Raw genomic sequence first — 25,876 nt, 5'->3', positions numbered from 1 at the left:
AACCGATACAGCCATTTTTGGTTGAAGTCTAATGAAGAAATATGAAGTACAGCTACAGGTAAGAGACAGAGGCAAGCTGATGAATTACTATGCTATGTTTTAGTATTATCACGTTAAATAAAGTAGCTCCCAGAACATCTAAGCTACTTGCGTGGGTCTCTAGTACGATTACTTACTACCCATCTGCTTTCAATGACTGGTAAACAAAAGTAAAGGTGGAAATTTCCCTTTTGACAGCACTTTCCATAGTATCCTATAACTGACATTTTCAAAGCATTCTTAAGGCTTTTAGACATGCAATTCTCACTAATTTCAGTGAAAACTGTACATATAAATCTAGGCTAGGCAGCTTGAAAATCTCTAACTAAAAGTGAAAGTGAGTGAAACAGTTTCTGTATCCTCCTCGTATTCCAACAATCCTTCACCATTTCAGTTAATGAAGAAAGAGTAGTTAGGCACGTTAGTCTGAAGCAAGGCAGGGTGGCACTTGTTAAGTGTGTTGGCAGGAAAAAGTGTGTGCGTGTTGGCAGAAAAGAGCCTGTGACCCACATATGAGTAGTTCTGATTCCTAAAATGAAGGATAACATTGTGTTCACATGACAAGTTAAACTGATAAGGCTCAATCTTGCTCCAGCTGAAGTCAGTGGATGGGTTTTGAATAACTTCAGTAGAAACGCAGTTGGTCTTTTAGAATGAAATTCACTTGGGTCCTAGAAACAGGAGGATACTTATATCACTGCAGCTTGCCTTTATACCTGTACATAAAAATTGGTGTGTATTGGTGCACAAAACTAATGTAAGTTGTATTGGAATTAATGTGTTGCAGAGGGCCTAGAAAAGGAGTCTCTACACCTTATATATGATTAGACAGTGATATTTAGAGTGCTGCTGTGCAATGGGGCTTTCCCATTCTCTGCATCTCTCAAAGTGGTTGTGGTGCTAAATGGACTATCAAAGGAGATACTCTTGTCGAAAGACCTGTGAGATTTACCATAGACACTCATTAGCCCCTGGGCTTATGTGAGAAGGGGCTGTGCTTCGAATATATGCAGACATTCAATGTACTGTAATTTTTGTGGCAGTGAAAAGATGCGATTTACTTTACACATGCATACTCTTTTTGCCTGCAGACTGATTAAAACCCTAGAAGTTACTCTGTAGATAAATAGAAGTGGTTATATTAATAACAAACACCTAGATATGTCTGCATAGCACAATGCTATACCATGCAGAGATTTACAGACTTAATCCAAGCCTTTTCATTCATCATTCAGATCTCTCCTAATGACTAATTTCTGGTAGTAGTAAGGTTGGTGTTACCAGAAGCAATATAGTTGCATTAGCATGGCTCTTTACCTGAGAAACGGGGCACATCTACACAAGATGCTAAATGTACAGTAGACTAATTCTACTGCATTAGCACATCGTGGCAAAAGCTGTGCTTTTGCACAAATGCTCAGTAGAATTAGTCTACTATGCATTAGTGTCACTTAAAAGGCATGCACCAGTGCTATTGCACAGTAGTGCCAGTTACTGTGCATTTACTTAGCAACTGTTATTACTGGTACTAACCTTAATGTTTTGTAACTATAGTGCATTAATGCACTTTTAGATGTGTGCAGATTGCATTGGTCAGGGTGGAGTACCATGTTGCCATGGCTAGGCTGCTACCTTGTCAGTGTATGTGGATAAATGGATAGATGGCATATGTGTATAAAATTGTGTATAGTTAGTCCCAGTTGTTGCAAATGCTTAACACACACATCTCCAGGTACCCACAACGCCCCTGGATTCTGACTTTCACTAAGACAGGGTGACACCTTAGACACTAATCAGTGAGAAAGATATGAGCTTTTTATAATGTGCTTACAGACACTTGCCACACCCATTCTATGATTACATGGCTTATCTTAAGCCGTGTGACCATGGATCCGGAGCAGCATATAGAGGTATTAGCTGGTGCTAGGAGCCTTGCTGCAAACCTGGTGCAAGTAATTTGGGATGAGCAGGATTGGGGGCATTAGCGGGTCCGTGGGTGGGGGGAAAGGGGTGGTGAGATCAGGGGGTCTACAGGGAGGGTTGTCTGTCTAGAGGTTGAGAGGACAAAGGGATAAAAAGCCAAGCCAGGGTTGTGAGTGGGAAATGCAGGAAGAATGCAACTCCAGGGCTGCGGTGAGCAGCTGACGCTTCCCAAACCTGGGGCTGTGCACTGAATGTGTGCAGACATTCAATAGATCAGGCTTACCTGTTCCCAGTCTGAGTTGGTTCACCTGAGTGTGTGAACTAACTTAGATCAGGCCTGCCCTTTATGGCCCACTTTAAACAGCTGAATATCAGCACAGATGGGCACTTTTGTTAGGCTGAACTAAATGTGGCATCTAGATGTCACAACTAATGTGACATTAGTTGTCAATCGATGTGACAACTAAATTCTCACTAGGAGGGTAGTAAAATACTGGAACAGGTTACCCAGAGAAGTGGTGGAAGCTCCATCCTTAGGTGGCTTCAAAACCTGCATAGACAAAGCTTTGGCTGGGATGATCTAGTTGGGGGCTGGCCCTGTTTTGAGCAGGGGTTTGGACTGGATGACCTCCTGAGGTTCCTTCCAACCCTAAATTTCTACGGTTCTATGATCTGCATGTACACATAGATGACCACTTGCTTCACTGGATTCAGAATAGAGTGATTTTATGATGAGTAAAGCTCAATAGCACTGACACTATCCTTTTTACTGCTTACTTGTATAGAGGACAAAGATAAAGACCACTGGAGCAGTTCATTCCACACCATTTCTGAACTCTGCTTTGTAATTTTATCTATGCATCTTGTACCTAGCTGAATCCTATGAATACCATAGATTTCAATATTGGAATACAACAGATTAACTTAATTTACCTTCTCTAACAGTTTCAACTTACTAAATATCAGTAACAATAAACAATGATCATTATCTATTTCTTTCCAAACAACATTTTAACACATCAGCATGGCTTATGTATAATTTTAGATTTGTCTTGATTATAAATATAGCCTATGTAAAATCTGTATTTTGTGCAAGTCACAAGAAACCTGAGCTGTGTGTGTATATGTGTTATATTAAACTTTTGGAATATAATAAGATTGAGCCAGATCTGCAGATGGTATAAATCAACTCTTCTGACTTGAGAATATTTCTGCAAATTTATACCAGTTGAGAATCTAATTGAAAATATCTACACATATAATTGCATAAAACTTTCTCTCCTTTTTTGAGTTTATGAAACAATTTTAAGTTTTAACAAGTTTTATGCATCCCATGTATTTAGGTATGGGAATGAGCTAATTGACTTCATATTTTATTTAGCATACTAATTTAACTCCTAGCCTATATTCATTTGTGTTTTATTTACTGCATATTGGATCAGTCAGATTTATAAACATGAACTTGGATGAGAAACAGAATGGAAGTAAAGTTTCTCATACTAACAAAGTGCCAATTCTTCCCCAGTTATCTTGTCTCTTTGTAATGCCTTTGGGCTTGACTTGTACTCCTCAGTGGTCTCAGTTCCACCGTACTGTGTACAAAATCATGATTGTGGAAACCCAGGAGTCAGAGAAAGCTAAACATTTCCTAGCAGATGAAAAATGCTGTTTCCACAAAGGACCCAAAGCATTTAATGAGAGTAATAGCAGCTACATGTACAGAGACAGAGTGACAGCATAGATTACATGGTAAATCTTAGAGATAATGAAGAAACCAGGGACCTATTTGAGGTTATAATAAATCCAGGCCTGTAAGAACTGCAATTACTGCTGTCACTGGCTCCTTGTATAGATGTAGCACTCCGAAGATACTGCTCTCTTTACATTATTAATGATGAAAAAGAAGTAGGATTCTGAACATTAGCTTGTGAAGATTACAGTGCAACGTGAAACTGCATCAGAAGTGAAATTCCAACATTTTGGCAAGTTTTACAGAAATTGCTTTTTTCACCATTTAAACTGCCTTATTGTTATGACTTAACAGAAGTGCACAGCTTTACAGAACTTTAAAAATGGGTACAACACTTTAAATTAACCCTTTGTTAAATGAGATATTAAGTTTAAAGTGCTGTATTTTATAACACTTTAGCGACCTACACCTATAGCATTTTAAATAACTTTTGTACACTGGTCAAATTTCTGACAATGCTACCAGTATCCCACAGACTTTAGCAGGTGCTGCCCAACCCTGTGGCAGACATAGCACCCGTTACCCACTAAGAAGGATGGGGGGAGGGTGAAAGGGACATGCCACAGATGAAAGGTTTGCATGCATGCACACCTACCCACCCATGCATGTGTGTGTGCACACACTTGCACACCCTGAGGCCCTGTGTGGTTGGGAGGGATGACCAGATGCTTGGATATCCCATGTGTGGGGCGCGCGCACATACACACACAAACTCTGCATTGCTGGGGACCAGATGCTTGGAGTCAGGCTGTCAGTGTGGGTGTGATCTGCATTCTCCACTGGTTTGCTAGTGTCTGCAGTCTGTTGAAGCCCCAGGAGGCTGTGGAGTGCCCCTGCCTCCTAATGTGGAACGTGCAAGGAGGATCAGAGGCTTCCTCATCAAACACTGCACTTCTGTCATGTTTAAGAGCACTGTAACTTTATAGTGCCATAAAAAGTGCTCTAAATTACAACACTATAAAATGTCCATGGAGCACTTCTATACATAGTGTTTTAGTGTGAGGTAGTCCTCACTTAACTTTTATTTATTTATTTGTGTTTTAACTTTTCATATATTTACTGGAATTCAGTTTTTATGTAAAAATACCCAATATTCTCATAGATGGACTTATCCATCGTGCTTATGATGGGCGGGTGTTATGTTTTTTCAGAAATAGGCAAAGGGATATAATTTAGATTATTTTTTATTTCAAAATATAAAAGATAAGATAATATACACTACAACTGATTTCCACATTAAACAGTTATTTATTTCATAGATTTCATAGACATTAGGGCTGGAAGGGACCTCAGAAGATCATTGAGTCCAGCCTCCCGCCCAAAGGGCAGGAAGTCAGCTGGGGTCATAGCCAACATTAAATCCTATGGGATCCTATGATTTTCCACACTTATGTAGCATTGCATTTTTTAAAGCCAATCCAAAATACCATTCAGGAATTGTCTATGATGGTTATAACATTGCTTGACAAATGCTATTGTAAATGTATAGCTAAAACCCTAAATAAGCATCTCAGTGCTAAAATACTTTGTTTGTAATTGCAGTTGTTGACAGCTTCTATTGTTTGTGCAATCCTGGATATGCAGGGCCAAAGTGTGACCAGGACATTGATGACTGCATTATCAATGCTTGTGACCACAATTCTACATGCATGGATCGACATCTGGTTAGTACATGATTCAAAAATTGTTATACTGCTTAGATGTCTTTCATGAAGAGGTGAGGCTGTGTTATAACATGATTTGAATCCACATTAATCTGTGCACCTAGACAAGAGTTTTGTAATTAAGATTTCCACAGATATGTTTTCATTATTCTTCATTCCTTGTCAATATTATCAAAAATAGTTTTATTTTTTAAAAGCAATTGCTGATTTAATTGTCTTTTAGAGTGTGTGTGTGTGTGTGTGTGTGTGTGTGTGTGTGTGCGTGCGCGTGCGTGCGTGCACACACACCATTTTAGGTTGTGACATATGGCGAGATGGAGTAGCTACACTAGCAGTAAAAACTTCATCACCAGTGCATGGTGCATATCCATTAGGGATCTCTGCTAGCACAGGTATGCTAGCACCACCATAGCAGCAGAAGCACCTATATAATAACTTTTATGCAGACATTTGGGACAGTATTTGAAAAAGGGGAAGTAAATTAAATTCATTATAATATAATGAATAGCTGGTTACTTCTTGGGATTATATGAATGTGCATCAGTTGGTTCCATGGTACCACAAAGGTGGAGGTAAAGGAAATTTAGAAACCTCGCACCGTCCCTCTTTCAAACACTTTCCTGATTGTCTGTAGAAAAGTCATTTAGGTGGTTCTGCTGCTGTTGTGATGCTAGCATATCTTTGCCAGCCAAGGTCCCTAAAGGAAATGCATCATGCACTGGAGGAATTTTTTCTGCTAGTGTAGTTACACCACCTCTCCACCTATCACAAAGTAAACTGACTAAAATCCTCTTTTAGCATATCAGGGTTTTGTTTGCATAGCTTCAGCATCAAGGCAGAGGCAGTCTGTTCAGAATTTCAATGTATATAGCTCTGTCAGCAAAACCTAGTTGTGTAAACAAGAATTTGGAAATTCTGGTTTTCAGTTACCAGTTGGTCACTGGAAGACCACCCATCACTGTTTTCTTAATCTGAAGGTGAAATATAAGAGTACAATGAGTTAAAGCCAAAAGCTGAGAAAAGGAAAAGGCTCCTTCTGTAAATAATATACATCCTAGAATCTGTTCTGAGATCCTTCATATACTTTCTTTATTTACAATGAATCACGTAGGACCTGATTCTGATGACACAAGTCAATGGAAATTTTGCCATTTACTTAAATAGGAGCAGCACTGTTAAATTATTCTCCCTATCGCTCAGGTTCTTCGTCTGTAAAACTGTGATAACACTTAGCTTTCTAAGGGGTTTTTGGTTGCTTTTAAAATATATTTGATATTCCTGAATGAAAAAGGCTTGAAGGGGAATGCACTAAGTATAGACTCTTGGTGGCTTACTGATGCTGATGATGCTACAGATGCAATGTTCAAACTAGAACTCATCCATATACTCTTAAATCCTTCTGCTTTTTCTCATATTAGTAAAACTGGAATATGTAAACAGCTCTGCAAAATGTTTTCTAAGCATAAAATTCAGTTTACATTTTCTTAAGACTTGTATGTGGTGTTTGTTGGAGATTTTCTGCCTCTTGAGAATTGCCTAGATGTGGATAATGACCTCATTGATAATGCCTGCTCACAAAAATGTTGGGCATTAACTCTTACCCTTGTCTGAAAAACACTTATTTAGAAGTTTTATTTTATTGAGGGGACTGCAGATCCTTGACCACCTGGGCAATAGCAATCATTACCTGCTGGATTTCACTATCCAATGCCGGGTGTCAAGGGCTCACACCAAGGCTAAAGCCCTTGATTTCAGAAGGGCCAACTTCAATGAACTTAGGAGACGAGTGGGGGAAGTGCTGAGGACCCAGAAAGTACAGGAGATGGGAGTCCATGAGGGATGGTTGTACCTTAAGGGGGCGATCCTCCAGGCCCAAAGGATAACAGTCCCTGAGAGAAGCAAGGGTGGGGTAAGAGTGTTCAGAAACCCTCTTGGCTCATCAAGGGCATTCAGCAATGCCTGATGACTAAAAGGGGGGCATACAACCAGTGGAAGGGAGGAGCTATCACCAAGGAGGAGTACTCCTCCTTGGCCTGTGAGTGTAGGAGAGCTATTAGGAAGGTCAAGGCAGAGATGGAACTCAGGCTAGCATCCAGGGTTAAGGACAACAAAAAGTCCTTTTTCAAGTACATTGGGAGCAAGAAGAGGGCACCAGGCAATGTAGCCCCCTGCAAGACATGAATGGTAATCTTGTAGCTACACCAGACAAGAAAGCTGATATTTTTAAGTTTCTTTGCCTCTATTTTCTTGAACAGGGACCAGGACATCCCACCTACCAGAGGTAGGGACAATCTTGAAGATAGCTCTGTCAGGCCTTCAGTGCAGTGCAGGGATCTTCTGGAAGGGCTAGACATTTTTAAATCTGCAGGCCCAGATGCCCTCTACCCAAGGGTGTTGAGGGAGCTGGCAGGGGTCATCACATAGCCCTTGGCCTGACTATATGAGCATTCATAGTCATCTGGCCAGGTGCCAAGGGATTGGAAACTGGCTAATGTGGTCCCAATTTTCAAGAAAGTGAGGAAGGAGGACCCAAGTAACTATACGCCTGCAAGCCTCACCTCGGTGCTTGGGAAGATCTTGGAGAGAATCATCAAGGAGCACACCTGTGGAGGCCAGCAGGAGAGATCATGCTAAGGGGCAATCAGCATAGGTTCATCAAAGGCAGGTCCTGCCTGACCAACCTGGTTGCCTTTTATGACCAAGTAAATAAATTCTTGGATGATGGTGTCACCATGGACATAGTTTTTCTAGACCTTAAGAAGGCCTTTGACACTATCTCTCACCCCATTCTCATCAATAAATTAAGTGACTGTGGCACTGATGCCTACACAGTTGGATGGGTAAAAATTTGGCTGATGGGGCGCACCCAGAGAGTAGTGGTGGACGGGTTGTACTCCACCTGATGAGAAGTGGGATACCCCAGGGCTCTGTCTTTGGGCCCGCACTGTTTAACATCTTCATCAGCAACTTGGATGAGGGGGTAGAAAGCACGCTGTCCAAGTTTGCTGATGACACCAAGATGTGAGGCAAGGTGTACACACTTGAAGGGAGAGAGAGGCTGCAAATAGATTTAGGCAGACTACAAAAGTGAGCAGATGAGAATAGGATGGGGTTCAACGTAGATAAATGCAGGGTGCAGCACCTTGGGAGAAGGAATCCACAGCATACATAGAGGCTGGGGAGTTCCCCTCTTGAAAGCACGGAGGCAGAACAGGATCTTGGAGTCATTATTTACTCCAAGGTGAACATGAGCCACCACAGCCAGAAAGGCCAGCCATTACCTTGTCATGCGTCCAAAGATGCATCTCAAGCTGGTCCAGAGAGGTGATACTCCCCCTCTATGTGACTTTGGTCAGGCCGCAATTAGAGTACTGTGTCCAGTACTGGGTGCCACACTTCAAAAAGGATGTGACCAGCCTGGAGAGGATTCAGAGGAGGGCCACCCACTTGGTGAGAGGGCAACAGAACAGGACCTATGAGGAGAGACTGAGGGACCTGAAACTCTTCAGCCTCAGCAAGAGGAGGCTGAGGGGGGACCTGGTGGCTGCCTACAGACTCATCAGGGGAGATCAACAACAAATAGGTAAAGACCTTTTCTCCCCAGCACCACCTGGGGTGATAAGGAACAATGGTAATAAGCTGATGGAGAATAGGTTTAGATTAGAGATCAGAAGGCAATATTTCTGGCACTACACCATCCACCATCTGGATTTCACCATCCAGCACAAGGTGGCAAAGGCCTACAGCAAGGCAGCAGCCCTAGATTTCAGGAGGACAAACTTCAGTTAGCTAAGTAGAATAGTCAGGGAAGCACTGAGGTCCCAGAGGGGAGGGGAGCCAGGTGTCCAAGGAGAGTGATCGCTCCTTAAGGAGACGATCCTCCAAGCCCAAAGGGAGGTAATCCCAATGAGGATCAAAGGGAGTAGGAGGGCACACAAGCCCCCATGGCTCACCAAAAGCATCCAGGAATGTCTCCTAGCTAAAAGGAAGATGTACACCCAATGGAAAGGAGGGGACATCACCAGGAATGACTATACTTCCATTTGCTCAGGGATGTAGAGAGCAGTCAGAAGGCCAAAGCAGAGATGGAACTGGGACTAGCTTCCCAGATTAAGGACGATAAGAAGTCCTTTAAATACATAGGGGGTAAAAAGAAGGTTCCGGGTAATGTGAGGCCCCTGCAGAACACGTTAGGAAATCTGGCCGTCACACCAGACGACAAAGCCAACAATGTTTAATGATTCTTTGCCTCCATCTTCCTAAGCAGGGACCCGAACAGTCACCCCCCACTGGGCCCCCCTCAGGCCCCAGGGGAGGCACACCTAGGCCAAGGGTTAGTGAGGAACCAGTTAGGGAGCTTCTAGAGGGACTAGATGTATTCAAGTCAGCTGGTCCGGATGATCTCCACCCTAGAGTACTAAAGGAATTAGCTGAGGTCATTGCAGGACCCCTGGCATGGCTTTATAAGCACTCATGGTGCTCTGGTGTGGTGCCAGAGGACTGGAAGAAGGTGAACGTGGTTCCCATCTTCAAAAAGGGGAAGAAGGAGTACCTGGGAAACTACAGGCCAGTTAGTCTTACCTCAATCCTAGGCAGGCTGTTCAAGAAAATTATGCTGACACACATCCACAAGGGGCCAGCAGGGGATTTCATGCTTGGGGGCAACCAACATGGGTTCAACAGTGGCAGATCCTGTCAGACCAAACTGGTGGCCGTCTATGATCAGATCACCAAATCGTTAGATGCAGGGTTAGCAATGGACATAGTCTTCCTGGACTTTCGGAAGGCTTTTGACACTGTCTCTCACCCTGTTCTCATTAAGAAACTGGGGGACTGTGGTGTTGACACCCACAGAGTCAATTGGGTCGCCAACTGGCTGGAGGGCTGCACCCAGAGAGTGGTGGTGGATTGGTCATTTTCAGCCTGGAGGGATATGGGCAGCAGGGTTCTGCAGGGCTCGGTCCTCAGGCCCGCGCTGTTCAACATCTTCATCAGTGACTTGGGTGAGGGGGTAAAAAGCACCCTGTTCAAATTTGCTGATGACACTAAGATGTGGGGGGATGTGGACATGCTAGAAGGGAGCAATAGGCTACAATCAGACCTAGACAGGTTACAAGGGTGGGCAGATGAGAATAGGATGGGTTTCAACACAGACAAGTGCAAGGTGATGCACCTGGGGAGGAACAACCGGCACCATACCTCCCTTCTTATCAGTACAGACGCAGAAAAGGATCTTGGAGTTATCATCGACTCCAAGATGAACATGGGCCAGCAGTGTGGGGATGCAGTCAGGAAGGCAACTAGTCCAGGGAGGTGATCCTCCCCCTCTATGCGGCACTGGTCAGGCCTCAGTTGGAGTACTGCATCCAGTTCTGGGCGCCTTCCTTCAAGAGGGATGTGGACAACATGGAGAGGGTCCAGAGGAGTGCCACTCGCATGATCGGGGGCAGCAGGGCAGGCCCTATGAGGAGAGGCTCAGGGACCTGAACCTGTTCAGCCTCCAGAAGAGAAGGCTGAGCGGGGATCTAGTGGCCTGTTATAAACTAGTCAGGGGGGATCAGCAGGCACTGGGGAAGTCCCTGTTCCCCCGAGCACTGCCAGGAGTGACTAGGAATAACGGTCACAAGCTGGTAGAGGGTAGATTAATCTAGATATCGGGAGGCGCTACTTCACGGTCAGGGGGGCTAGGATCTGGAACCAACTTCCAAGAAAAGTGGTGCTGCCTCCTACCCTGGGGGTTCTTTAAAAGGAGGTTAGATGAACATCTTGCTGGGGTCGTTTGACCCCAGTAATCTTTCTTGCCACGGCAGGGGGTTGGACTGGATTATCTACTCGGGTCCCTTCCGACCCTAGAAACTATGAAATTTTACAGTTAGGGTGGCCAGAATCTGGATCCAACTTCCCAGGGTAGTGGTCCTCACCCCTACCTTGGGCAAATTCAAGAGGAGGCTGGATGATCACCTGTCTGGGGTTTGTGAACCCAGCATTCATTCCTGCCTGTGGCAGGGGATCAGGCTAGATGATCTGTTCAGGTCCCTCCTGACCCTAGCTACTATGGAACTGTTGAGTAGGCCAGGTGAACTCAATGGGATTTGTCACATTCATAAAGTAAAGCTGAGATCAGGGCTTGCTTAATTATTAAGAACTGTTAATATAATTTTTGAAATGTGCATGCTTCTACTTAGGAAGTGCCCCCTATTCTCTGCTATCAAATCAACCCCTCAATATTAAATTTAAAATAACAGGCAAGCAAACCAATAAAACAAAACAGAAAAAGAAGATTGAAATACAAAAAAAAAAAATGGGATAACACAATACTCTGAGAAAATGTATTCTCTCTGTTTAGGCTTTTCTCTTTCCCTACTCACATTTCTCTCTAGTTAAATGGATGACACACAGCAATTTATATAAATTGAGATTTTATAATTAACTTTTGATTACATACTTATTTTCACTTTCCTCAAATTATTTTTAATCCCACAATGTTTTGTTGATAAATACCAACTGTGCAAGGAGGGGGAGGGAAGGGAATGTAAATTCACTGATGGGAAAAACAGAACGGTTTTATTAAATTCAAAACACAAATTGATAAACCTGTTTCTCAAATATAAAAAGTCAACAGTTGGGGCAAAGTGGAATTTTTCTAATTTTACTTTTATAAGTTAAGTAGAAGAACATGCTACAGTAGATTTCACTCCAATCTTAGATCTCTTCCTGTATCCTTTTTGCAAAGCTATTTGCTTTTTCAGCTGCTACCTTATTTTAAAGATAGAGTAATATCACGAGTTTAAAATCGCTTTTAAAATACTGTTAGACTATTTTGATATACAGTATATACAGATATAGATCACACACACACACATTACTGTTGATCAGCCACATGAACTCTAACTAGCTTTGAGTATCAAGGACAATAAAAAGTCCCTTTTCAGATATGTGGGGAACCAGAGGAAAAGCAAGGGCAACATTGGACCCTGCTGAACCAGATGGCACAGCTGACAACTGACACCCAGGAAAAAGCCAACCTATTAAATGGGTACTTTGTGTCGGTCTTTCATCAGTCCCATGGGATGCCCATGCCTGCTATGGAACAGGGAGGTCCAGGTGAGAGAAATCCCCTGCCCTTCATCAATGCTGACCTCGTGATGGAACACCTTGAGAGGCTGGATACCTTCAAGTCAGCTGGCCCTGACAATATACACCGCAGGGTACACAAGGAGCTGGCAAGCATCATAGCCCAGCCCCTGGCACGGATCTTTGAGAACTCCTGGTGCTCTGGTATAGTGCCTGAAGACTGGAAGAAGGCCAGTATGGTGCCAATCTTCAAGAAGGGGAAGAAAGTGGATCCAACAAACTACAGGCCCATCAGCCTGTATGGCTTGCATCCATAGATGCTTCTCAAGCAAATCCTGGAACATCATTTTCCCCTTGTACTCAGCCTTGGTGAGGCTGCAGCTGGAGTACTGCATACAGTTTTGGGCTCCACAATTCAAAAAGGATGTAGAGTAGCTTGAGAGGATGCAGGGGAGAGCCCGCATATGATCAGAGTTCAGGAGAACAGACCTTATGATGACGGGCTGAGAGCCATGGGGCTCTTTAGCCTGGAAAAGCTCAGGTTCAGGGGTGATCTGATGGTCATCTATAAGTTTATCGGGGTGACCACCAGTTTCTGGGGGAACAGTTGTTCACCAAAGCACCCCAAAGGATGATGAGGTCGAATGGCTATAAACTATTGCAAGACCATTTTAGGTTGGACATAAGGAAGAATTTCTTTACTGTCTGAGCCCCCATGGTCTGGAACAGCCTGCTATCAGAGGTGGTTCAAGCACCTACATTGAACACCTTCAAGAGTAAATTGGAGGCTTATCGTGCTGGGGTCCTATGACCCCAGCTGACTTCCTGTCCTTCGGGTGGGGGGCTGAACTCAATGATCTTCTGAGGTCCCTTCCAGCCCTGATATCTATGAAATCTATTAAATCTGTTGTAACATACTTCATCCTACTGAGAGACAACTAGTGTCATAGTGTTGAGGACAGCGTTGCAAGATTTGAAAAGGGCACTTTGTGCCTGAGACTTTGTCGAACTATGCTCCCAACTGTAGAGTTGGTCCAATAAAAGATGCAACTGAAATCCCTTTGTTTCTCACATATTTCTTGGACCACCTTGGATCAACAACTTTTTGACTCTACTATTAAGATTTTACAAAGTTATTTTAGAATCACCAGGACAGAAAGCACTTGATACTCAAAACATGTTCACACAGATACATGTTGTATCACAGCTGTGAGACTATTTGATACATTTAAATGCTCCAAGTATGGTTCACAAATACAATATTTTATTAGGTCAATAAAATATAAATGTTATATTTTATACAAAATGGAAATAGAAACAGGAGTGCTTAAAAAGCTTTTCAAGCAACAAGATCATTTTGGGCCCAATCAGTAATAGAAATATAGCTTGTTTTATAAATAAATAAATAAACATAACTCCTCCACATACCCACAAAATATGAAACAGTTTCTATCCACACAACTTCCACTGAATTTTATCTCTCTTGGGAACACTTCAGTCTCTGTCCTAGCTTTTTTTTAATCAATAAAGAATACAAACCTTTGTGCTAGTTCCAAGATTATAATTGGCTCTGTATAGACACCTATTTACAATGGAAACTACCCATAAAGAAGTGGTTAGTCACTTTAATATACAACACTGCATTGTAGTTTTGCTTTTCGCTTTTTTTTTTTTCATGTGCTTTATTTCCCGTATTTTCTTCCCTCATTTGTGTTTGTTCTCATCCTACAGAATATACATATTTGTCGTCTTCTGTGTCACGGAGTTGCACTATTTTGTGTTAAATGGACTGTGACACAGATAGCAAATCACTAAGATCCATGTAGGTTTAATGTTTTTCAGAAAAGCTGGCATTAAAAATATGTGACTAGTGGAAAATAAATACAAAAAGTTTGAGTTTAATGTCAAGGTGTTATTCTAGTTTTAAAGTTTGTTCATGATCAAACCATTGATTCTCTCATAAAACTTAGCCAGTGTTCTCCCAGCATGATATCACCATAAATCCTTGAAACAAACACCTTCTAAATATATATTGTGATGTTTCAATATGATTATATTCTCTACTAGCAAATTGCCTGTCAAGAATAACAGGCAGGCAGGGACAAAAGCATGCGTCCAGTCCCCCTGCCTTCAGGTCTGGGTCTAGACTTGCCCCCCTTCCCTTTCCCCACACCGGTTTGGATCTGGGCCTGTTCCCCCACTCTCAAGCCCATTCCACCCCCATCCCCCACGCTGCACCTCTAAAAGTGTGTGGGAGGGGGATTGTTTCACGACCTGGTCTGACCAGGGCCCCGGCTGGGCCAGGTCATGGGGCAGTCAGAGCCCCACGGCTCATCCAGGGGCATGGCCCATGACCCTTCAGTCTGTGCACAGGGCAAAGGCAGGCTGCAGCTGCAAGCTGTGCTCCATGCCTTGCTGTCACTGCATTGACAGTGGTGTGGCACCATGTGCCTTGGTGCCCAGTCTTCCCAGTGGCAGGACTCACGTGGTGGTGGACCATGCCACTGTCAAAGCAATGGCAGTGAGGTATGGAGCAGAGGCCAAGCACAGTTGCCAACCCGTGCCCTGTACTGCCCCCCCCCCCATGCTGCTGCCCCCTCTGGCCATGTGCAACCACCCGCTCCTCCCCTCTCCCCCTTCCTTGGTGGAGGTGGTCGGAGGCCAGGGAGCAGGGCAGGTGGTCAGGGGCATGATGCAGCAGGGTGGGGTGGGGTGCACTGCTACAGGGCTGCACAGCACACTGCACCCACTCCCTTCCTCTCCCTCCCTGCCACCTCTCGCTCTCTGCCAGCTGTGGTCTGGGGACACACTGCAGAGTGCTTCCCAACAACAGTCAGCAGGGAGTGGAGCAGGCTTGGTGCAGTGTACCACGTGACGGTGCCAAGCAGCCATGGCCCATGGCAGGGATCGTGCTGTGCCCTGTGGCAGGCAGCACCCCATGGCAGGCAGAGCACCATGACCCCGATCACTTGGCCCATTCCCTGGCCCCCGACTGCCTCTGCCTGTCTGTCTGTAATGCTCCAGGCCAGCTAAACAAAGCCCACCCTGTGGGCAGCGCATGTGCATTTGGCCCAGAGTATTACGGATGGACAGACTGATAGACAGACTAAGGTTTTTATTATATTAGAATTCTAGAAAGATAAAGATCTGTTACCAATTTTCATTACAAGTCTGTGCTTTAGGTTCTTTCATTTTTATAATAATGTTTTCTCCCAGCAATTACACTGGAAGCAAGAACAAGTTCAGTGCATAATTACAGTATGTAGGCTGTGATTAGATGTATAGTTAATTTCAGAACATTATTATTTTAAATAGCGAAAAACTGTTAGCATTTATTCCTTAGTTTGTGAAACAAAGTATTTTGTATTAATATTGAGTTTTTGGATCAGTCTTGCCTTAATCTATATTGACCTTGCAAAAAATATGAAATTTAAATAAACTTTTGATTAATCAGTGTAATTGGAGAAGGGGAGAGAAATCCATGCACACTCAAAAAAAAAAAATGAGCTTAAAGCACTTTCTTTGTGTTTTCCACTGAAAAAGTGCTACATGACACTGAAATTCTAATCCCTAGGACCAACAGCTAAAGCACGACAAGCTCATTTTCATTAAATAGCTTCTGAAAAAGTAAGCCCCTGGTTTACCTGGCTTTTAGTCCAATTAGAGCCTTGGGGCTAGATCCAGAAATAGACATGCCATTGTAAGGCAATGGTTTGGAATAATTAACTTACAGAATTCAAGCACCTAGTGACATATTCAGCTCCAAGTTAGGCAAAAACTGGTTCATGATACAATATAAAGGGAGAGTTAAGCACATAGGAATGGGATTCAGAGAAAGCAACAAGCTGAGTATGGGGTTCACTTAACTAATCAGATTGGTAGGTGTCTTGTACTAGACCACAGAAAGGGGTAACTACTACTCATGATTCTTTTCTATGTCCGATTCAAACTATGGACTTAAACTTGACATTGGCCATGATGTGTTGGAGTCATTTTCTTCACCTCTTCTTTAATGGTAGAAATCTGGATGCATTCGGCTTTATCCAACAGCCAACTGTTTAGGCAAGTCACTTATCTCAGCATGCCTATTAACCTTGCACTTAGGGCACTCTCCTGGCATTGGGAAACCTGGTTTGACGGTGGATTCTGCATGCCTATAGGCATAGGCAGGACCTAAGCAAGGATTTGGAGGCTCTCAATATAACCATCTCAACCAAAATTAACTCATGACAAGTGATCCTGGTTTTCTCTGTTTAAAAACTATAAATTCTCTGATTTTAAAACATCCATGATTATAATCTTAATCTATTGACCTTGCACTTAAATTTCATATTTTTATAAACTGTATGTATGCATGTATTAATTGAACACAGTGTTTTATTGATATATTTACAATTTTAACGCCATTTGGAAGCCTACCACTGCCTCAAGCACTATAATAAAAGAAATTCTAAGTACCTATACAATTAGGTATTTAATTTTGGTTTGTTTTTTTTAATGGAAGATCAGCTCTTCCTGCGCCCTTCACTCACCAGGATGCAGGTCCAGGCCACCCACCCTCGCTAGTGCTGTTGGAGGGAGCCCCCAGATGCTAGGGCTGTGGGCCCAGGGACTTGGGTCCACAGCCCTCTTCCCCCACAGCTGTGCCTGAGTCCTGGCTGCCCATAGGATGCAGTGACTGCTACAGTGGAGTGGAGCATGGAGCACAGCTCCCCCTCCTACATGAGTGGCACAGCCCAACCAGAGTTCATGGGTGGGGCAGATGCAGCCTGCCTATTGTGGGCTTGGACTCTTTGTCCTCCAGCCCTCACCCAGGACCTCCACAGCCCAGCAGGCAGGATCTGGTGTGGCAGGGCAGAGCAGTACTAGGCTGGGAAGCTCAGTGCCATTTCTGGGAGATTCACACTGTGCTGGTGAGATGCCCCCTACCAGCCTGGCAGCAGTGCAGGGCACAGCTCCATGCTACTGCCCCTACTATTGCTGTGCAGGTAGGGGGTACCTTGCCACGGCAGAGCAACACTTGCAGTGGAAAGGAACTTCCCTGCCCAGCCCTGCCATATGGGTCCTGCCTCGTGGGCTGTGGGGGCCCTGGGGGGAGAGCAGCAGGATGGGAAGCCCTGCTGCCCAAGCCTGCAATGACCAGCCTTCCCCCAACCTGTGCACAGATCTGGGGGACATATGTCCCCCATGCCCACCCAGGAGTGCACTGAATGGTGGAGAGTTAGCCTGCCCTCCCTGGATGAGCCACCTGTGGCTCTGTCCCACTCCCTGCCGGGGCCCTGCAACCGTGCATTCCAGCTTTGGGCCCCAAGACTTACACACCACCCAGTTAGGCAGAAGCCCTAGCCCCCATGCCACCCAAATCCCACTGTCCCTCCCTCCCTATGAGGGCCTCCATCCCACCTTCCCCTCTGCCTGACTTATCTGTGGGTAGCTGCTTTCCAGGCTGCCTGGTGGCCATGTGCATTTGTGAGTGTGCAGATGCACATGGCACCCCCACCTGTCTGACCTGCCTTTTGTTACTTAAAATTGCCGATAGCTCAAATTAAGAGTGAGACCTTAAAAAGGGGCATAAGGCAAAATGCTGTGTTTACTGATTACATGAAGCAGACACATAAGCTTGGACGTGCCAGTCATACAGACAGACATATACAAATAGACATACAAACAAACATAGACAGACATACAGACAAAACCACTCCAGTAAGAGTTATAGTTACCAGCAGATCTTACTTAATATTAGCACTGGATGGCGGGGTCCAGGCTTATTGAGGATATAAGAGGGGGTATACAGGCATGCATGCCTGTGCTCCATGAGGTTGCAGAGAGTGGATTCTCCATCTTGGCCTGTCTAAGTTTCACTTTTATAGGGATTTCAAGTCTTTGTTCAGCATTGGGGTTTTATCATGCTAAGTTTTTAATTAGAGGCTGTTTCTTCTGGTTATCTCAACTTGAGGTTATTTCAGTAAAGTTGGTTATCTCTGCCTTGAAGCATTATGTAGTCAATATCTTTGCCTTGAAGCATTGTGTAGTTCAAATGGAAGGATATGCAAAATTCTTTCTTCTTGCACCTGATTACAGATGAGTTCTTTAGCCATCTATTAATTCGTGTAATTAGTTTACTGTCTGGTGACTCATACGTTGGCACCTTATTGCTAAACCTTCTTCTGTTTTCATACAAATAGTTACCATTCTTTCACCATTTACCCTCTCACACAGACACTCATGTACACAGGGCATACAAACTTCATCTACTCATGTCAAGCAGGGAACAAGCACAAAGTGGAGTTTTAGTTGTTCATATAATCATGGAGGTTGATCAATTCAATACTATTAGCATTTAAACATAATAACTAATATGCAACCATTTGTACTACACTTTCTCTCACTCTCCCCAGTCCCTTTCAGGTTGGAACTCTACCAGCCTGCTGAGAGCTCTTTGCAAAAATGAAAAGTCCGTGTTTTCCTCAGTCAAAAAGGGAAAATCCATGTTTTTTTCCCCCGTTTTTCTGTGAGAAATGGAAAACCCGGATCCCTGCTTATGAATAGATATGTCTTCACAGTTTACCATATATGATGCACAAGGGAGTGAAAAAGTAGAATAGGATGGGAATGCCACTGAGGAAAAGGACCCAACACATACCACAACCATTTGGGATATTCCCAGGAGAAACCAAAAGGCTGTCTTAACAACTCATGTACCATCACCAGATAACATAAATCAGAAAAAAGGTTGTCGGTACATCTAATAATATCAGTCTAGATTTGTAGCCCATCAATCTAGCTAGTATTTTTATTCAGTTCCAAAGCCTGATTATAAGGATATTGCAAGAAAATAGATGCTACTGAAGTTGTTGTATTGCCAGCAAACTTCCCTGTATTAATTGCCTGTCCTGAAAAGGAACTATTAGAGAACATCGGACAAATTGTGAATTATTAGATAATGCATAGACTGAGTGACGTTTGTTTTACAGAAAGAGGAAGTACTTGTCTAATGGTTTGTAAAATGGAACTATATCTTGTGGTTATATGGTATCTAGATAAAATTCAGCTGTATGAAAGCAGTAGAAAATCTGGAATCTGAGACTGGTTAAAAGGCAGGAGATCCTGTCATTGTGCAAAGAGAGGCAAGCAACCTGATGTATGACAATACAGAGATATCACTGGATGAAATGTTTTAGGTTGGGTATGTCTATTAATAGCCAAATAAAACATAAAAAATAATACATATAAACAGAAGTATAAGTTCCGAGCTACAAAAGTATTAAAAAGTAGCCCAAAAAAATACAATGTATATTCTTATTTGTGAAGCTCCGCTTTTCCTTTCTAGGTGTCAATATTTTATTTAGCCCCTGAGTGGGCTCCCATAAATGAACATTTGGAAAGAGAAGCACTGAAAGATTGTAGATGAAAAGATATGTGATTTTTTTATAATGAACTGTCTCATGAGGTGATCTACAGAATGACAAGTTGAATTGTTAATCCAATTTAAGCTTAAGCATGCCAAGGCCCAGTACTAAGCCTCAACATATTTTCAAAATCAGGCCAAACAATTATATAGTAAATTTACAAGCTCAGATGTTGTCTATGATGGCTATACTATAACATATTAGGAAATGATAAGTCAAAGTAGTTTGAAAGATGTGCTATAAAATTTAAAGAAATGGAGAAAATAAGGATATTTGGCCTCTAATCAGGGATATTTAATTATTTGGACATTAACTTATTATTATTTAGACTTTACTTTTTCTGGGTTGGGGCTCTAATTAAAGCCAGAGTTGCACAGATCGGTTTGCCCATCCCTACATAAAACCCTGATTAAAATAGTTGTGGGACTCAAATTAATCAAGATATTCAAAAAGTTGTACAGAACCTGGATTTTTTTGTATTTGAATGGCTCACAACCCTTCTAATTCTCAGCAGGTTACCAAATTAAGGATGAGCTACTCAGCTTCTTACTGCAGCTTTCACTTCAAAAGACACCACTTTTCCACTTAACTGGAGCACAGCAGTAGTTTCTCACAGCTGATTGGAAAAGCATTGTCCTCTGAAATAAAAGCCACAGCAAGTAACTGGCGCATCTCAGTGGCCTCATGCAGCTATTTGTTACAGCTATATACTTCCACCTAGCTTGCAAACTCTCAACTATTCTTGACACTAAAAATCCAACCCTAACAACTTTCAGGGTTCTAGTATATAAGATGGGGACACCATTCTGAGAATTTAATTTCCCTACTGCTGTAGACAGGACATGTGACAACATCCAGTGCTTCAAAATAGTTATATAAAGAAGACAACAGATAGATAACAGTTTTCATGCATGCCATAGCTTTTTGAAGAAAAAAATAACCATCTCTTAAAGAGCAGCAAGTATTAAGTATACCTACCGGATGATAATTCAACATGAACTTGCAGCTCTCATAAAGTAAACGTAGGCAGAAGAATGACAAATTCATCACATTAGTACACTGAAGACCAATGAATAGGACAGGGTAGTTAGTAATCATATTGTACACTGTCCACATTTATGCTATGATTAACACAGTAAGGTGCCACAAGTGCATACAGTTTAAAGCTCCATAAAAGGAAAAAAGGAGTAAAAATGTTCTTCATTCCCCAAGGACTAAACATCTACAATCCTCTGGCTACTACACACAACTCCAAATATGCTTCACAGCAATGCAGAAGAACTTCAGAGAAAATTAGAAATCATCTACTTCACCTAATCTACTCCAAAAGAGACCAACTCCGGAAGGAAATCACCACACACTACAACAATGTAAAAGCAGAAATCCAATCAGTTTCCCTAATAATATATAATGGATACAAAGAAACTACAAATAACTTTCTACAACATTCATCCTACATAAAAAGAAGAAATAGAACAAATTACTCCAAGAACAAGTTCCCCAGCCACAAAACAACCATTAGAGGAGCAACACCAACACCTTACAACTTTCCAACCTGAGACTTAATAAAACTGAAAGCAGTAACCAACCCACAAATATTATCAATCTCTCCATGCACATGCTTACCAAAACTGAAAAATCTGGTCTTTCTAAAGGCCTAAATTTCTTTCCAGAAAAATACCCTAATAAAATACTTCAATGTGGAGAACTAGAAGAATTTTTCCGATGCCTCCACGTCAAGGAATATTTCCATGACCAAGCTGATTCCACTCCCAACAACAACTTATCCTCTGACAACATTCAGGAAAAGATCTACCCCCCAAAACCCCCCAAAACATAATATTGGACACCTCACAGTGGATGAAACCCTAACCTTGACCACTACATTGACTGCTTCAGGAAAAGAATGAACAATGTAATAATCAGCAACACACGCCACCATAACAACCTCTCTGTACCAGAGAAAAAGGCCATAGAATCTCTAAGATCTAACCACCAAATAGTAATAAAACCAGCAGACAAAGGGGGAGCCACCGTGAAGACTACATAAAGGAAGCCAACAGCCAACTTTCTGATATCACCTACTACAAAGAACTACAAGAAGATCCTACTCCCCTTTTCACCAAGAATCTCAATAATACAATCAAATCATTTCCATCAGGACTACAAGAAAAACTACAGACCTTGATCCCTCCCCACTACCTAACCCAGGGCCTTTTTACATGCTCCCTAAAATTCACAAACAAGGGAACCCTGTCAGATCTATCATATCCAACCATGGGACCCCAACTGATGAAATATCAGGTTTTGTTGAATCAATCCTAAAACCGCTCATCACCCACAGAGCAAGTTTTGTCCAAGACACTACAGACTTTCTACGGAAACTTAAAAACGTAGATCACCTTCCCAGCAACACCCTCCTAGCCACCATGGACATTACCAGCCTATAGACCAACATCCCACACCAGGATGGTATCCAAGCCTGCCTTGCATATCTACAGAAATAAGATTACAAATCAGAATACAGACCCAAAAATATTACTAACCTTATACACTTCATCCTCACAAACAAGAATTTCACTTTTAATAACCAACAATTCCTTCAGACCATTGGCACAGCTATGGGTACCAAAATGGCTCCACAGTATGCCAACCTTTTTATAAGCCACCTTGAAGAAGACTTCCTCAAGAACTGCAGCATCAACCCTTTGCTATAATTAAGATATATTGATGACATCTTCATCTTTTGGACTGAGAACCTACAATCTCTGATTGAGTTCCATCAGAAAGTCAACAATCAGCATCCCTCCATCCAACTTTCTCTAAAATACTCCAGCACCAACATCTCCTTTTGACACAATGATGAGTATCCAGAATGATAAAATACAGACCACGTTATACAAGAAACCCACAGACCAACATACATATCTGCACAGAACCAGCAATTGCCCTAAACACACCAAAAAAGCTGAGATATACAGCCAAGCCCTCAAATACTGCCAAATTTGCACTGAAGAGAACACCCGGGTTTGCCACCTCACCAATCTTAGAAAGGCTTTCACGCAACAAGGACACTCCTCCAGAGAGAGAGATTGCATGTTTGAAAGAGCCACCCAGATACCACATGAAGAACTGCTGCAGTACAGAAGAAAACCCCCCACAAATCACACACCGCTGGTTATGATATATCACCCCTCCCTCAAACCCGTACAGAAAATCCTCAAACAGTTGCAACCCATACTAGAAAGAGACCCTATTCTTAAAGAGATCTTCCCAGAGCCACCCATCCTAGCCTTCAAACAAGCACTGAACCTTGCTAACCACATCACCAGAACCAAACTTAAGGCCCAGAACACACCCAATGGATCCAGATCATGCCATGACAAGAAATGCAAAACCTGCCAACACATATCCACCACCCTTACAATTACTATACCCCACAACAGAGCTGCACTTCCAGAAATTTTATACATCTCATCCAATGCACCAAATTCTCCCCTATGGTCATGGAGAAAGGCCCACCTCCATCATCTCTATAATTTTTCTTCAGGTATTTGAAGACTGTTACCAAATCCTTCCTCAGTCTTTTCTTATCCAGACTAATAACCTGAGCTCTTTCAGCCTTTTCTCTTACATCTTGCTTCCCAATATCCTACTCTGTTGCTCTGTGTTGCACTCCTTCCAAACTGTCCACAGCCTTCTTCAAGTGTGAGGCATCAGACTGGATATAGTACTCCAAGGGAGGTTCCACCAGTGCTACAAAGAGTGGAAGGAATCACTTTTCTTGATTTGTAAGTGACACTCCTGTTAATACAACACAGTATGCTTTTGACCTTTTGGCAACAAGCACACTGTCAGCTCATATTCAGCTTATGGTCCATTTTAACCCCCTGTCCTTTTCTGCAGCACTTCAGCCAAGCCAGCTATTCTTCAGTTGGTATTTGTGCATGCAATTATTCTATTCCAAGTTCAGGACTTAACATTTGTACTAACTGAATCTCATCTGATTGATTTTCCAGTTATCCAGGTAAATCTGGATCCTAGCACTGCCCTGCAGAGTGCCAGGTCCACAGATTTAGTTTAATCCATACAGTTGCTAAGTGTGTATTAAATCCTATGATTCAAATCATGAATTAAGATGTGAACAGGATAGACCCCTGGGAAACCCCTTTTGATACCTTCTCTCAGTTGGATACTGAGACATTGATGACTACTTATTGAGCATGAAGATTCAACTAGTTATATTATGCACCTTAAAATACTGACATCCAGTCTGTATTTCATTAGGTTGTGAATAGAATATTATGGGAGACCGTGTCAAAAGCCTTGCTAAATCAAGGTATATTGTGTCCACTACTATCCCTGCATGCATAGACTGACACCTTATCATAGAAGGAGACTAAGTTATTCAGACATGACTTGCTCTTGGTGAATCCATGCTAGCTATCCCTGATCTCCTTGTTCTCCTCTAGAGGCTTCATAATAGATTCCTCAAGGACTTGCTCTATGATCTTTTTAGCCATTGTGGTCATGCTGTCCACCCTGTCATTCCACAGATCCTTATCCTTCCCTTTCTTAGAAATGAGCAATATATTTGTCATTTACCAGCCATTCAGGCCTTCTTTTCACTTCTTTTCAGTCATTCAGGACCTCACCCAACATCCACAAATTTTCAAAAAGATAATGGCTCTGAAATTGCCTCAGCCAATTCTTTCAGTACTGTGGGGCGCATCCCATCCAGTCCTGCCAACTTGAAAACATTTAGCTTGTCTAAGTAAAACCTAACCTTTTCTTATAATATTATTGGCTGCTTGTCTCCTCCCCTATCTTTGCTGCCAACTGTGGTCACTATAGGGCATCTGACTCTTTGTGAAAAGTGAAGTAAAAAAGGAATTAAACATTTCAGCCTTCTCAGCATTATTCAGAACCAGATACGCCTTCCACGTTCCAGAAGTGAACTATGGATTCACTGGTCTTCCTCTTATTTTTGTATACTTGTAGAAACCCCTTTTTCCCCTTTTATCTCCTTTGCCAGCTTCATTTTGAATCATGCTTTGTCCTTCATTATTTTTTGCCTGCATACCCATGGGATACACTTATGCTCTTCTTTTGTATTGTGATCAAGTTTCTTCAATTTATAGGATTCTTTTTCGAGTTTCAGCTCACTGAAGCAATCTAGCCAGACTGGTCTTGTGCTGTACTGCTCATTCTTTTATTGCCTGAACTCAATTGCCTGGGATAGCTTCATCCTTTGCCCTTAATGTGAACTCCTGAAACTACAGTCAGCTATCTTGGAGTCCTTTTCCCCTCAGACTTACTTCCCAGAGACCCTGCCCTCTGTTTCTACTGTCTTTTCTGAAATCCAGTTATTCTGCTGCTTTCCTTTCTTCTTTCCATTGGGGTCTTAAGTTCTGCAATTTCATGGTCACTGTCACCCAAAGTTACCTTCCACCTTTACATTCTCAATCAATTCCTTCCCGTTTGTGGGCAACAAATTGAGAAGAGATTTCTCCCTTGTTGGGTTCTTTACCATCTAAGTCAGAATATTATCCACAATAAATGTCCTCCCAGCAGATATCACAATAATTAAATTCCCCCATAAGAATCAGGTAATGCAGTTAGGAAGTTTCTGCCAGCTGTTTAAAGAAGGCCTCATCTACCTCCACCTCCTTTTCCTTGGTGGTCTGTAGTAGACATCCTCCTTGCCATCCTCCCTGCTGCTCTCCCTCTAACCTTTTCACAGAGGCTTTCCACAGGCCTTCTTTCCACTTCGTATTGCACATCAAGAAACGTGTGTGGGACACCCATCCTGTTTTGTTTCCCTACCTATCCTTTTCACACATACTGTACACATCCATGAACATACTCCAGTCATAGAATCATAGAAGTCAGGTTGGAAGAGACCTTGTAGATCTTCCAAGTCCGACCCCCTGCCTGGGCAGGAGAAAAGACTGGACTCAAATGAGTCCAGCCAGGTAGTCATCAAGCCTCTTCTTAAAGATCCCCAGGGTAGGAGC

The 25,876-nt window shown here is 42.7% G+C and overlaps 1 protein-coding gene across 1 annotated transcript in view; it reads left to right on the top strand.

Moving 5' to 3' along the window:
• LOC109311767 (protein eyes shut homolog) overlaps positions 1-25,876 on the top strand; it is a 144,259-nt gene that overhangs the window by 880 nt on the left and 117,503 nt on the right. The window contains exon 2 of the mRNA XM_019537598.1: positions 5,255-5,376. Coding sequence (XP_019393143.1) covers positions 5,255-5,376 — 122 coding nt within the window. The remainder of the gene's footprint in view (positions 1-5,254; positions 5,377-25,876) is intronic.

The sequence above is a fragment of the Crocodylus porosus genome, unplaced genomic scaffold (assembly GCF_001723895.1).
Source record: "Crocodylus porosus isolate Cpor-Errol unplaced genomic scaffold, CroPor_comp1, whole genome shotgun sequence".
In the NCBI taxonomy this organism is placed as follows: Eukaryota; Metazoa; Chordata; order Crocodylia; family Crocodylidae; genus Crocodylus; species Crocodylus porosus.
This window is presented reverse-complemented; position numbering and strand designations above follow the sequence as displayed.